The 15,503-nt window shown below is 40.5% G+C and overlaps 1 protein-coding gene across 1 annotated transcript; it reads right to left on the bottom strand.

Moving 5' to 3' along the window:
• Positions 1 to 1,254: 1,254 nt before the first annotated feature.
• foxj1a (forkhead box J1a) lies at positions 1,255 to 5,183 on the bottom strand. Its single transcript, XM_086154139.1, has 3 exons — positions 5,090 to 5,183; positions 4,311 to 4,928; positions 1,255 to 2,197 (listed from the first exon to the last, which is right to left on the bottom strand). The coding sequence occupies exons 2-3, from the start codon at positions 4,869 to 4,871 to the stop codon at positions 1,340 to 1,342; spliced, it is 1,419 nt and encodes a 472-aa protein (XP_086010265.1). The 5' UTR covers positions 4,872 to 4,928; positions 5,090 to 5,183; the 3' UTR covers positions 1,255 to 1,339.
• Between the last annotated feature and the right edge of the window lie 10,320 nt (positions 5,184 to 15,503).

Here is a 15,503-nt window from a genome sequence, read left to right as displayed (position 1 = left end):
TCGGGAAAAAAAAAAAAAAATCTCTTATTCACTTCCTCTCTCAGAACTCTCACTAGTGGAAATGCCCTGCATAATTTTAGTTAATCTAGTTAAATTTCTACCAATTAATTTTGAAAAAAAAATGCATAAGGAGGAGAGTTAGTACCAAAAATCCCCACACATTAAAAATCCTAAAACGGTAAATAACATCTACAAGAGGCTATATTTGGCAAACGAATCATCCTCGTGGTATAGTTGCCTTCACGGTCTTTTTCAAATATTTCCCAGCAACGGACGACACGTTTGTGGTCCCCGTGTTCTTTCGTGTCGTCGAACATCACATCTTAACCCTCGAGTCGGTTTGTAAACGAACAAGTCGTATCGCGCGCTTGTTTTCAACAAGACTGTAGTTACCTCACCGCGCGTGAATATGTCTCAAATGAACTTTGACCACTTCATCATAGGGCAATTTTAAGAAATACTGCAAGCCAGCACCAACATTTTTAACAAAACCAAGTGATTTGCTAAACGATATTCATATCTATACATCTCAAAGGGAACCTCGACCATCAATTTAACATAACTTGTGCGAGAGCCAAAATCTCTTTGTGGCAAAACAGCAGCACCGTTGACTAATTCTGGTGATGGAATCACAATCAGAGAAGTCACAAATGACCCGCTGCACTAAATCATATATATATATATATATATGTACGTGTGTGTGTATGTGTGTGTGTACATACCATTGCATTAGACAGATTTGTTGGAAATCAGAGTCACTTTCCATTAGTAGTCATGTTGAAATTCACGCTGCTCAGAGCGTAACGCCACAAAGTTGTCCTACAAGTAAGCCTACAAGCCGTCAGTACAATTGGTTGCATTTACGCGCTTGCAGGCCGAGGAGCTTCGCCTTGAGCGAACGCTAACTTTACATCTAAACAGGTTCTGCATCGTCTCCATCATATCTAACAACCTCCGAAAATGCGAGATTAAATCCCCTTAAGAAATTAACAAAGATCCGTCGCTCCCGCCTCTGATAAATACACGTCAGATGTAATCGTGCAGTCGGCGCTTGGATGATCTTTTGATTTGAGAATTAAAAAAACTCCAATAACTCACTTTTAAGATGGGAACGGGGGTCATCCTACATCCAAGTGTTTGACTCTATCGGTATCACATCGCCTCAAAGTTGACCGTGATCGTCGGCTCCCGTCAACAAGCGTCAACTTAGATTGCCCCCCCCCCGACCCCCACCCCCCAAAAAAGGTCAAAAAGAATCGGTCAAGAGTAAAAAAAAGTTGTCTATAATTCCTTAATAAAGTTGATTTCTTTTAGTCTGGAACCTGAAAACGACTAATCCTTAAAGGAGGGTGTCGATTCGGGAACCGGGATCTCCGTTCAAAGTGTCTCCGAGGTCAAACAGCTGATCCAGGTTGACGGTGGAGCTACAGAGGAAGTCACTGCGTCCTTGGTCCTGCACCTCCGGCCAGGGACTCTCCAGGAAGGCCGTGGCGAGGAAGGTCTCCTCATCGAGGTCGGACACCTCGTTATTCCTCCGGGTCCCCGACAGAATATCGATGTCCGCGGTTCCGCCCGGCGATTCGTCCGCAGATATGTGGGTACCCCGCACCGTCAGGTCGCCCGCCTTCATTATCGGGCTCAAAGGGTCTCCTCCTTCCAAGCTGAGCTCCCCGCTGAGAGCCGAGTCCAGCAACGCGTCCCAGTCGAAGTCTCCTTTGAGGGATCCTATCTCCCTTGGTTCGTCCATTGAAAGCAGAGGGGAGCTGGAGCAACGGGGAGCTTTGGAGCTTCCGTTCCTGGAGCCCAGTTTCCTCTTGTGACTCCCCGATCCCCGGACGGTGGGCCAGGAACCCAGCATGGTCCCCTCGGCCAGATGAGGGTCCCATTTGCGGTCTGCACTGGTGGCCTCCTCAAACTCCAACAGGAGTCGCTGGGATTCTGGGTTGATGCACAAAGTGGGACCACTAGGTGGGCTGTACGGGGGTTTGGTCTGCGGCTGCTGGTTGATCCTCAGGCGGCTCTGCAGCGCCGGGTTGATCAAGACCGGCGGCATCCGCCGTTTTTTATAGGCGCCGCTCAGGAGTCGCTCGGCGTACACCGGGTCGATCTTCCAGAATCCGCCCTTCCCCGGCTCATCCTTCTGCCGAGGCACTTTGATGAAACACTTGTTGAGTGACAGGTTGTGTCGGATTGAGTTCTGAAAATAAAGATGTGAATTTTCACTTGGCTTCTCGCATACCAGACCTGCCTGACAAAAGAAATAAATCTCCTATCGTGGATTTTCACAACATGTGATCATTATTGATTTCCTCACTTGCTTGCAAATATAAAAAGCCAATTCTGAAATGAAAAAAAAAGATATTGACTATGGCCACCAACATTGGGATGTTGGAATTCGCCAATGGAGCAACGTGCTAGCATCGGCTGCTACAGACGCCCTGACATTGACTTCGGTTCACCCAGCATTTGAACGTCTGAACAACACCGTTTCTCCAGCTGGGTGCCGACAGGTAAGATCCTGTTAAAACAAATAACGCTAGCTCTTGGTTATGACAAACGATCTCCTCTAATAGGATCCTTTCACACTTTGGGTTTTCAAAGCATTTGCACACCAGTGGTGGCAGAGCTACCACGCTACATGCTAACTGGGCCATTGTGACCAACTTGGAATTCGCTATCTTGCCCAAGGACGCTTTGGCATGCCGACAAGCGAGAGGCGGGACTCGAACCGACCGCCCTGTAAGCTCGCTGTTGCCGAAGCAGTTAAAGCCACTCTCATATTATCGATACAGTGTAAATCTTCGTCTTGATTATGAATAAATAAAATACTACATGCAGAGAGAACCCATCAAGCGCATAAATCTACTTATCGGTAACATCAGATTCACGTTAAACCCCCACGGCCTGGTTCTAGCTGAGCGGAAAGCGCAGGAGACCCAAACATGACATTTACGTGTCACGTTGCATCTATCCGACTGTTCCCCTTCACTCTCGACCAAATAGAGCGGTGAGCCCCCGACCTCTGTTAAATATTATCCGCCTTGTACTGCCTTACAATAACAAGACAGCTCTAAATAGTCTGAGCTCAGAGAGTACGGCTAACGGTTTCATCAATTATTGAACCGGTAGAATTAAACTTTTCTCGAAAGTTCCTCGCCCCGCCTTCGACTCCTCCATCCCTCTTGTCTGCTCAAGCAGAGCAGATAGAAAATCCCACACCGAGGTCCCTAAATGCTTTCGGGGGCGAGTTATATTTCTCAATTCCCCGTTCATAAATGATTCGGCAACAACTCCTTCCGTAAGCTGTCGTAAGTACGTCGATGGAGACTGAAATCACCAGCCGGAATTAAAATATATTGGAAATTTGGTTGGGAACACCAGAAATGTAGCGTTGTGGGGACGCTCCCGTGATATGGGGTTACGTCATCCACCACATCTAGTTGGTCAAATCTGTCATTGTGGGCCTCCGGCCGCTAGGAGGCTTCAAGACTGCAAGTCTGAATGATAAATGAAGACTTTCATGATGAGCTAGTTTGTTAGCTGCAAGAAACCACAAAGGGCACGATTTAACAAAACAGTTCCCGTTCTTTGTCTCATGTATATGATTTGGTTCACCTTAATGCACGGGTTATGCTCGTGTTGTGTTCAAGATTAAATGGATTTTGCAAAACGGTTACAATCTGCCGCCTTGCACCCAGTAAACCTTTTCTGACAATTTTCTGACATTTGCACAAGCGAGACAATATAAGATTCATTTAACCGCATATAAATCCCTTCATGCCGGTGCTTTCCATACAGCACAGAAATGTAACTAAATGTAAAACTTCCTGGTCATTTTGTTTTCTGATATCCTGGTTAGGTTCATGTAAATGCTCGCTGATTTTATATTAACTTATTGGTAATGTTTACAGATGGTCAGTCAATGTCTTGTGTTTTTTTCTCACAGTGTCTTCCCATCTTTTGGCAAATAACCTCGGGGGTTTTCCGCGCAAAAGTGATAACTGAATTTGGAAGAAAAAAAAAAAAATTTTTTTTTTGACAGGAGTCAGCAAAATAATGAACTAGAAGTACAAAACTTTTTTTTTTTTTTTTTTTTTTTTTTTTAAGCGTCTTCTCAGCAAGTCTGTATCAACTAAGTTGTCCTGGAAACATCAGGCTCAAGTGGGAAAGCTTGACAAACACATTTTCACACAATGCTGCAGGTGGAGGAAGTGGCACCTGAGTGCGGGATGTATACAGAGCCTTGCAAGGCAACCAGGTGTGTGTGTGTGCGTGTGTGTGTGTGTGTGTGAGAGAGAGAGAGTGACTACCTGCCAGGTGGGGTCAGCATGTCGGTAATAACAGAAGTTATCGGTGATCCACTTGTAGATGCAAGCCAGGGTGATCTTGCTCTTCTTGCTGGCCTGCATGGCCATGCAGATGAGCGTGGCGTACGAGTACGGCGGCTTGATGTGCGCGTTGGTCTTGTAGTCCACCTCATCCGGACAGTGTCCGTGCGCCACGATGCCGGCGAGGGGCGGCATCCTGCAGTAGCTGGCCGCGGTGGGCTTCCCCGGGGTCAACGGCATACCGATCGAGGCGGGGTCTCCGGCCAGAGGGGAGGCCGGCGCGTCGGAGCCCAGCTGCCGCTTGATGAACAGGTGCGCCTGCTGGCCGGGACGCTGCTGCGCCACGTTAGTCCCGAGGATGGAGAACTCCTGCAGCCACTGCAGGCTGGTCAGGCTGTCGTCCAGGTTGACGCAGCCGCAGCCGCCGTCGGTGACACCGCGGCTGTCGCGCTCCTCGGCTTGCGCGGCGGCCGCCACCACCTCCTCCTCCAACCCCACCGAGCCTTCGGGCCAGGGGTCATCGGCGCGGCTCAGAGACAGCATGGCTCCGTGCGACGCTTCTCCTCCCTCCCTCCTCGTCCTCCTTCTTCCACCGCACGCCTGGCAGGACGATTCATTCAAGTTAAAGATAAAAAAAACCGCATCACCGTCGGTTGGCGCATTTGGCACATTTGGCGCATTTGGCGCAGAGCGCAAAAAACGCGTAAATATCCATATTTACGCGACGAATACGCACGATCTGCGCTCAAGACGCGACTCACCTTGCGTGTGCTCGCTTGTGGTCCTTCCTGGGACGCACCTGGCACCTGTCCGTGGGTGGGAAACCCGACAAAGTGTTGTGCGCTCCTGCTGCTCTGCCGAGGTCTTCTCCCGGGGCGGCAGCGGGCTGCGGGGCGGCAGGGGAGCCAGTTTAATACCTGTGGCAAGAAGTTTGTCCGGCAACCATAGAAACGGTACACCCCCCTTGTAAACAGCTTCCCGTTCCTCTATTGGCCTGCCGGTTTCCATAGCGCTCCGTTTTTTGTTTTTTTTTTAATCACGCTCAAGTCAACTGTTGCAGGTTCCCAAGCTGGGGCCCGGGGCCACTCCGGGGACTGTTTATTCCTGGCTGGCTAAAGGTTGAATTCATTAAGCGTTCACGTCAAGTGCTGCCATATCTAGAATTATTAAACGTTGTAAAGAAAAAAAAAAAAAAAAAAAGCAGATTTTACACTTTTCCTGATTGCAAATACGTTTGAAAAGGTGCAACTGCAAAGAGAAAAGAAAAATGAGAATAAAAAAATATTGATTGTATAAATAATAAATCGTTGCCCAACAGCCAGATACATTTTGTTTTACGGCAATATTGCAGAACTGTTTAAACACTAACCAGGCATTAATGATTTGTGTACGCAATAATTGTAGACAGTTTGTGTACAAAAGCAAAAAAAAAAAAATGTATTAATTTTAAAAAACACAAACACGCAGACTGTCAAAATTGAAATGTATGAGTACACAATTTTGACAGTCTTTGTATTTTTGTATTTTTTAGAATTAATTTATTGTTTTTTTTTTGCTTTTATTTTTCTACTATTACCCTTTTCTTTGTTTGGCTATCTTTTATAGATTCTTTAATTTATTTTTTTAATTCTCGACATATTAATAGGATCAATATTAAAATGGCATTGAGAATATACTTGTTTTTTTAGCACATAGATTTAAAGTACCACTTAAAAACAATCAGGCTTATATATATGAATAGTTTGGGTTTGTATAAGCGTGTCCAAACTCTTGTGAACAGCTCAAGCTAGTTTCCCTTGTGTTGAGGTTTTCCATCATTTGCAAAGACTCCCAATGGCCCTGCGGGACCCCAGACCTCACAGAGATTCTTGAGAGGTTAACAAAAACTCTCAAATGTACTAATCTGTTTAGACAATGTCGAGTGACGTCTACAAGCGCGAGGGCCAAACACGTCGCCGGGGATACAGATCGATGTAGTTCTTAAAAGGGAAAAGGAAAAAAAAAAATCATAAAATTCCACTTCAGTTGAGTTCTATTTCCAGGAAGTCAACAAAGTTTTGAGTATGTGCAGTGATAATTAAAGTTGATGATGCTTTTTTTTATTTGATGAAAAAAAAATCAGTTGAATTACCTGAGCTCCTCTTGATATCAATAATGTTGTGTTTCTCTTGTCATTTTCCATGTTTTGCATTTTATTGAGCTTTGTATTTACTTACAGAAATGTTTACCATTTTGCTTAAAGAAAAATTTGGGCTGTTGCTTTAAGACCAACCTCTCATCTGTTTCTGCTGCTGTCATCTACAACTTCTCCTGGAACTGCATGAGTGAGGTGTACTTCTTGAATATTAAGAAAACTATAGTACGGTGTCCTTGCCTTGTATAATGCACACGTGTGTGTGTGTGTGTGTGTGAAAATGCAACAAAAAAGTTGTTTTTTTTTGCATTTGTGTCTAACCCAGTTATGTTTATCTTGTCATGGTGGGCATGTTTATACACAGTAAAATCATTTTCATTCAATGAAACTAATGTCCAAGTTACATTCTTTCGGTAAGGGTATTAAAAGATTGTATCCAATAGTATGTATGCTATATTTTGTATTGGAAATGTTTAAAAAGCAGCTCGTGCTGCTATTCTATTCTATTAATACATCATCAAATATTAACAATTAGAAAAGACGCATCTTAAATTTCCATGTTAAATTGAATTTTAGGTTGTCATGGGGCCTTTTTGTGCTTGAACGCATTTGTGTTTGTGCAGAACGGATGCTAAGATACTGCAAAAAATGTGATTAAATTAAGATGAAACGTAATCAACACAAACACACGGGGGAATAAAAGAAATGGGTTGCCAATGACTCTAGTTTAAAAAAAAAAAAAAAAAGAGCTAGTGAATGTTTATCCCGGTCAGGACTTGCTGTTGTTGTTTTCAGGCCAAATACCGGTATTGATTTGGTATGAACATGTAGTTCAGGTGTCAGAGCCATGAGACTCTGCAGGCCCTGCAACACCAACAAGCCTTTTTATTGCTTTACAGTTGCCTTTGTGAGAGGCCACAGGAAACCAGTCAGCCACACTAATACAACCTTCAGTGGGGCGAACCTTTTTGTTTTGCTTTTCTCTCCCTTTCTGCCTTATAAACAAAAGTGCATTCCTTCACATTGGCCCCCTGTAAGTCAAAATTGTTTGTAACTACCGGTTTGTTTCTGATGAAATGCATTTTAGAAAAATGAATTCTCTGTTTTGATGGTTGGCAGTAAAAAGTAATAAAGTGGAAGTAAAATGTGTTACTTCTGTGCATGCTAACATACTATATCCCTGTTTGTCTATCCAAGCTATCATTTAAAGGCAAGATGCATGTAATATATTTCTACAAAAGTGAAATGTGCGCAAATTTCTTGTTTCCTCGACATTTTTGGATTGAATGTGTGCAACAAATTTATTCCTTAAGTGAGAGCAACATGTTTTATTGTTCAATTGTCAGTTGTTGGGATAGTTTGCAATCCTGACAACACATATTATGTCCACTTTTCTAGTCTTAACTTCACAATTATCATATTCCCTTATTAGTTTTCGTTTAAAATTCAAAGCTTTTTGGGCAACCAGCATTTTGACCTTCAAATTGATGTTATTCAACCCTTTTACTCAACAGGCAAGATTTAATTCCACATAGTGAATCTGCAAAACATCTGGTCCATTTTTACTCCAAAAAGTCTTGAGCTTGAATATTGTATCACGTTCATGACCGACTTTTTATTTGGAATATTTACATTTTTTCCTCAGTCGAAGCGCTCGAGCAGAACACGACAAACAGGCAGGTTTTGGATAGAAAAAAACATTCATCCCGGAAGGTTTCTAATCTGCAGTCAGCCTTTGAGATTAAAAAGCAGATTAAAAAGCCTATATCAACTTAAGAAGCAAGTAGAACGCATGATCAAGTCTAGCTGTTTATACACTGGATTGTTCAAAGCCTGCAGGACAAACGCTTCTGACCAGAAATCATCCCTTCCCCATCATATCACCTCCAGCAGAGGTTAGAGGTTGCAGCAGGAGCAGTCAAGCACAAAAACCTCACAGAGCGGTGGATCGGGTGTGGGGGGTGGACTTGACTGACAAACCCGGGATGCATGACAAAAGCAGATCAAGGCAATTTACTCAATGAACGCGAGAAACCATTCAACACCACAGCAAATCACCGCTGTGTGCAGTACACAAAGGAGACACCGGCAAAATACATAGGATATGCAAAGAAGAGGTAAGACGGGACGCAGAAAGTCAAAAAAATACAAGGTTGAAAAAGTTTTTTTTTTTTAAAAATGCAAACTGCTAAGATGAGAAAAGATGATATAAGTGAAGATTTGAGAAGGGATGAAGACACGAGACAGGAAAAGGTAGAAAAGACCAGAAGATGAAACAGGAAAACACAAGAAAAGGTTTAGAAAGAATAAAGGATATGATTGGAAAAGACTGGAAAAGACATAAGAAAAGAAAAAAGAAAATTGATAAAGTAAGATGCCATTAGATTCAATGACATACTCCTAAAATCTCACAAAAGGATACAAAAATTGAAAGACTATTGGTTTAATAAATTTGAATTCAGAAAATTGCAAAGAGATTCAGAAACACAACTCAAAAAGAAATATTCATAAATGAATGGTTGAGGAAACAAAGCCTCGACAAGTGAATGTGATCATTTATAGGATTAAAATCAGAACGAGGCAGATGGAAGATGCTATTCATTGATTTTTTAAGAAAAAGGTTGTATTTCATAATGACAGTCATATCGCCCTCTTACAACTCAATTTTAATGATGAACTTTCAACTTTTAGGGATTCATCGATCAATAAGTCAATTTTGGACTTTAAATAGAAGATCAATAAGCAATTACAAGCTCTTAGCTTTTTATCTCACTTTTTATCATTTAACAAAGATTTTTTTAAACAAAAGGCAACTGTGTGTAATAGCTAGGGTCATTAATTGCTGGTATGTTTAAAGAAACTGCAAATACTGGTTTCACTTTTTTAGATACTCAACCTAACAGCTATTTCAATTCAGATCAATTAAGATGTATTTTTTTAAGTGATGTTTTCTGTTGAACTCATGAGGGCGCCACATACTTTTGAATGTAAGTGGTTCATCCATCTATTTATCTATCTATCATTTGTCTGTGTGTGTGTGTGTGTGTGTGTGTGTGTGCGTGAATTCCAGTGTAAAGTCACTAGAATTCATAATAAAAATAATAGTGGATTTCAAGTGCTATTGTTTTTTTTTAGTCAGTCTGTAATCAAGTGTTAAACTCCTTTTAGATTTGGCAAGTTGGAACTGCTTCATATGAGGTTAACTAGTTTTAGGACTAATGTCAGAGTTGGTTTGAATTATAATCACAGTCTCCATGGTTAACTTGTTAAAACAAGTTGAAAGCACAGCCTTTCAGCTTTCTTTTCCCCTCGGAAGTTTTTTCATCTGTTATTTAGTTTCAGTCAGCCGGTATGAGTTCTGACTGGAGATGCATTTGGGGCCTTGGAATGAATTAATAAGCACAAATTCAATTTTAAAATGAAACGCACACAAGATGAGTTTGGTTTAAATTAAAAAATAAAAAAAAAATCCTCATGTGAGGATGCAGAGAATTTGCACCAAATGCATGATGTCAAGAGCACATGAGTTTGGTTTTAAATTAAAAAATTATAGTTAAAAAAAATATATCCTCATGAGGATGAAGAGAATTAGAACCAAATGCATGATGTCAGTTTAAGCTGGATTTTATCACAAAATATCCAAAATAAAAACTTGGATTTTGCATGATTTGGGAATATTTCTGCATAAATCAAAGGAGGAGAAATTGAAAGTCACTGATTCCAAAGCTAAAACTAACAACGAGTCCAAGGGGAAAATCAAATCTTTTGCAGCACACGGATGACTCTGCACCAGAGGCGACGCACTCAGAGCGCAGAATGGACTTATTGATTCACCGTGGATCTTCCAGCCATTATTTACAGTGTGTGCCTTTGTTTTGTTTTGGTGCCGACGTGAGCAAGAGGTGGGGTTTACGGGCGGAGAAAGAGGGAAACAGCAACTCCAGAAAAAAACAGAAAACCACATGACAAAAATAAATCTGTGCTGGGTCCTTGGTTTAAAGGTAAAATTAAAAAAAGGAAAAAATTGTAGTCACAATCATTTGAATTTTTACATTTCCACCATCCGGTCTTATTCAAACGTGACCTTTCCCCGTCATCTCGTATAAAACGTTTTGAATTTATCAGTGACAAGAGGGTTTCCGTGAGCTCTGGAAAACTTGAAGAGCCTGCAGTGAATTTAACCATCTTTCCAGACATGGAGAAGTTTTGTGGAAAAGCAAGAATGACCAAACAAAAATATTAGACATGTTTAAAACGTTTCATTCGGACATTCTGTTTCGAAAGAACTTATTTTGTTTCCAGCCACACTGGACCCCTGAAACATTTTGAATATTTTGAATAATTTTATCTCAAAAGATCAAGGAAACCAATCATCTGTTTATTCAACACCACACTGCTAATATTCCTATCATTCACAAAGAAAGTTGAATATTTTGGTCGGAGTTGACCAATAGGTGGAATACTTAAATTAAGATTTATCGACAGGCATGATCAAGACTGGAAAATATCAGTTTCTCTCCCACCGGTTGGATCATGACAGAAAAATGTCTTGGAAAATCTCTCTTGATCAGAGCTGGAACATCGTGACGGAACAAACTATTGATTGGCAACATCATATGTAACTTGAGCCATTGAAGCATCTGCAAACACCAGAGACCTCTGATGCACAAATCCTGAAACCGTTTGAGGGAAACGGATGTGATGCATGCACACAGCAATCGCTGACAGTTAATGATTTTTTTTCTTTTGCGGAGTAAATTTGGTTCATTACGTGGGCCTTGGCGTGCCTCAGGGACGCCAGTCGGGGTGTGGTGAGTTGGTATATATTTCTCAAAATTAATTTAAAAATGATTTTGGTAGTTGGGTGATACAATCCTGCTTTAATTGTTTAATTTTTTTTTTTTTTTTTTTTTTATGTAGTCACTATTTCTCCCTAGAAAATATACTCAACTGAAAAATTACAAATAAATTTAAAAATTGCACCTAAAATTTGCTAGAAATTACATAGATGAATGATATAGAGCACATCTAAATAGTAGAAACTAATAGAAACTTCCTGTAAATGAACTACAAATGGGTTGTTTACTAAAGCAAAGACGTTTCAATTCAATAATTAAGAAAAAAAATGGGCAAAACAATTTCCATTTGTTCTTGTTGATTCTGTTGAATTTCAATGAACATATTATCCACAGTTTAAAGGCATCACACTACAGTTTTTTTTGTATATATTTTTCTTCATCATTCACACATGGGTTTACCGACACTTGGTTTGACTGTTCTGATTCTTGGCTTGAAGTCCCGATCCCCAAAATAAATCCTGCATCCTGCAGCCCATCACATGATTCACCCTTCATTCGTGACGGCAAGAATCCGTTAGACTCGCTCAGTTTTAATTTATCGAATATAAATCCTGTTGCTGTTTCACTTGGGGGCTAATTAAGATTATCCTCCCGTGCTCCAACTCCTGCGTCTAAAGAGTTAAACCCGCTCACCGCCCAAACTACAACATGTTAGCGTCCCCTTCCGTTGCAGTGTACAGCTGACACCCCGAAACAATACATAATAGATAGGTGTCTTGTGTGGCGTATGCCAAGTTAAATTATTCAGCCCGCTGCCAAGGGGAGAGGCCCGGCTGAAGAGCTGCTCTCACAGGATAAGAAGATAAGTGTCCTTCATCCAGTCGTCAATCAGCGCACCGATTCCTCACAGGCCTGGAAAAAGCCTGGCTGCAGAGCACGAGGCCTCTGGAAGCTTCTTTTCAAATCAGCCTCCAACTTAACTGCTGCTCTCAGATGCGGGTGAACTCATAAATTAACGAAGGATATGTTTTTTTCATGAAAAACCTCAATCCCAGCTTCTATTGCGTTCAAAGGTGTTTCGGGTTCCAACATTCTGTTGTATTTTTCGTTATTTGGTAGATTATTTTTCCTTCCCTTGTTTATGTTGTCGGTTGAGTGGAACGTGTTTTCGGTTTCCAGAGCACGTTGGTATCATTATCGCTGAATAAATAAGTGGGAAATCTGTTATCCATGTAAAATAATTGGTTTATGATCTAAGAGATCGTCCAATTGATCATGAGACACCTTTCTGCTCTGTTTTGATTTTGTCGGTGATAACTTTTTAACAATATTCATGCATAATTTCTTTCTGGTTTGTGTTTTACGTTTTGCCAAATGATACATTTTCTAGAAAATGAATTTACTCCACGAACTGGTTACAAAAAAAAAAAAAAAAAAAGAGAGTTTTTCACCAGATTATCAAAAAGGTCAATTCTTGCACCTTCAGATTAAGTTTTAAGGCTTTTGATTTTTTTTTTTTTAGGCTTAAAAAGTAGCGAGCGGTATACTTGGATACTTACCTTTTTTCAGAGAAACGGCCACAGACGTTTTTAGGGATTGTTTGTCAGTTCTGTGTCTCGAAATCTGCGGTAATTTCAGCCCTCTTTACACACAGCAGACCCTCTCCTGAGACAAACCTCTGCAGGAAGACTGGACTCAACTGGGATCTTAAAGCCACCTTTAACTTGTAGATCGACTTCCTTTTACAACTCTACAGATTTGTGCTGTTGTTCTTATGGAGGTTTTATGGCGGTTGGCATTGAGTGTTCCATCACCGCCTCTCTTTCTTTCTTTGTCCAGAAGTCTTTCTTCTTCTATAAAACATCTGATGTCAAACAGTCAAGTGACATCAGGTCGTGACTTTACAGTAAATAACACACACAGCATGGTAAATGAGTCAGTAACTACAGGAGGTTGTGATAACTTACACTGTTGATGCTTCATTGGAATGCAGAAAATGCTGTCTGACAATATGTGTTGTGATGTCACTTTAGTGTTTTGGTGTCATATAGAGGTGGGGTATCCACAGAAGCTATCATCGCTTACGAGAAGGGAAAAAAAAAAACGAATTTATAAAAAGGACCTGGCAGACCAGCACACAGTCTGAGATATAGTAAATACCTTGTGACATCATGTGTTACTTCACAATGCTCATTGCCGCCAACAGTTAAAAACTGCAAGAAAAAAAGGCAGAGAACGGAGTTAAAAGATGTCAATCATAGAATAAGAAGAAATACATGACTTAAAAGGCAGTTTTTGTTACAGCGGTCACAATTTCACAATTGACCAAAACAATGGAAGATCGGCCTATGTGGAATCCAACCTAAATGAAAAAAAATTCAGTAAGATGCGTAATAAAACCATAAATATTCATATTGTCACAGTTCTGCATTTTGTTGCCTTGTACCTGTACACTTGCAATGACGATAAATATATCTAATGTATTCATGCTGATACAAGGAAGAGAACGCCTGAATAATGAGATACCATCTAGTAGGTTGCAAGAAACCAAGAGAATATTTGAACATTTACAGGAATGTACTGAATGCTGGAATGATTCTCACATGCTTAAGTGTCCATGGAATGAAAATATATCTCACTATCAGGCCAAATCGAGCGACTTGAAAAAATGGTCCGATCTTAAACGGGGTTTCACATTGGTTGCCATCAGGAAGTCTCCCCATGGGATTTATATTCTGTCAGTGTGATGTTTAAAAGCCTTGGCTTAGTTCTCACAAAGACCTGTTGAATGTTTGCCCTTCTTCAGCGGAGAACTGCTGAGATTCCAGTGTTCAGTCGGTCGTGACGTGTTTTTTTTATGTTCAGTCCCTTTTTGATGATGCTTCTCATAAGTCCCACTATGACCTGCTATGAATGCAAACGTAACCCCCTTCATTGCATCGTATCCTATTACTGCCACTTGCTATGTACCTCCTTCCACGTTAAGGATTCCCCACTGACTGATGAATACAAATCTGAGCTTCTCTGACTAAATATTTAGCAATTTTTCTGCTTTAACATTCTCAGTGATACCAGAATGTGTAGATATTAATGTAATGGTAACTTTTTCCCTTGAACTTCCCTTGAAGTGTTTTGTAAACAAATCCTCGCAGATCATGCTCTTATCTTATCTTATCTTATCTTATCTTATCTTATCTTATCTTATCTTATCTTATCTCATCTTATCTTATTTTATCTCATCTTATCTTATCTTATCCTATCTTATCTTATTATGATCTGCTCTTTGAGGATTTGTTTACAAAACACGTCAAGGAAAGTTCAAGGGGAAACGTTACCCTTGAACTTCTTCCCTTGAACTAAGATAAGATAAAATAAGATAAGATTCCTCTCCCTTCAGCTGCAGGGAATCTTCAAATCTTTGCACTTAAGACCTTAAAACACTTTATAGCCTTGATTTTGACACTTTATAGTTTTATTTGTATTTCTTATTCTCTCCCCACACCCTTTTTTCATTTACTTATTTTATTTATTTATTTTTTACTGTTTGGACAATTTCCTACTATTATTTATTATTGTTATGTTTTACTTGAAACTCTGGCACAACAATTTCCTTCGGGATAAATAAAGTTGTTCTTATTCTTATTCTTATTCTTATTCTTATTATATGATTAGATCAACTTTATTGATCCCCATTGGAGTAATTCCTTGTCCTGACGGTTATGTCAAAAAAAGGAAATAAATATGGATATAAATATAAGAAAAATATAAATAGAAAGGCAGAAGACAGGGTATCGCCAGACAAAAAAAATAAAAAATGAAAAAAATCCACGAATAAATAGACAACAACATTAGGGATGACAATAGGATGGTTTCAGATGTTGCTTTTGGCCTTTTCACACCAGCTTAATATTTTAAATGTATTCTAAGAAACATTTATTGGACGCTCTCTGTGTTTACTTATGGTAACTGTGAACCAGCCGCCCACACATGACATTAGCATATCGCGCAGAAAGAAAAGGTTTGGATAAATAAACCGGACAATTCGTGTGGGCGGTTTTCATCTGTAACTACGTAGCTCCGCCCACTCGGTGTGTGTAGTGATACAAAACAAGCGCACCAATTATTTTTGCTTCTCACCTCCCAGCCAATAAGCGTTGGCCGCAACATTTCCTCGCTGCTAAACGGACCAATCAGCGGCCGTCTCCCGCTTGTTGTTGGTGATGACATGAAAATATTGTTGTG

Source organism: Fistularia commersonii, chromosome 10 (genome assembly GCF_037954325.1).
Source record: "Fistularia commersonii isolate RoL2024-O1a breed Wild chromosome 10, RoL_Fcom_v1.0, whole genome shotgun sequence".
In the NCBI taxonomy this organism is placed as follows: Eukaryota; Metazoa; Chordata; class Actinopteri; order Syngnathiformes; family Fistulariidae; genus Fistularia; species Fistularia commersonii.
This window is presented reverse-complemented; position numbering and strand designations above follow the sequence as displayed.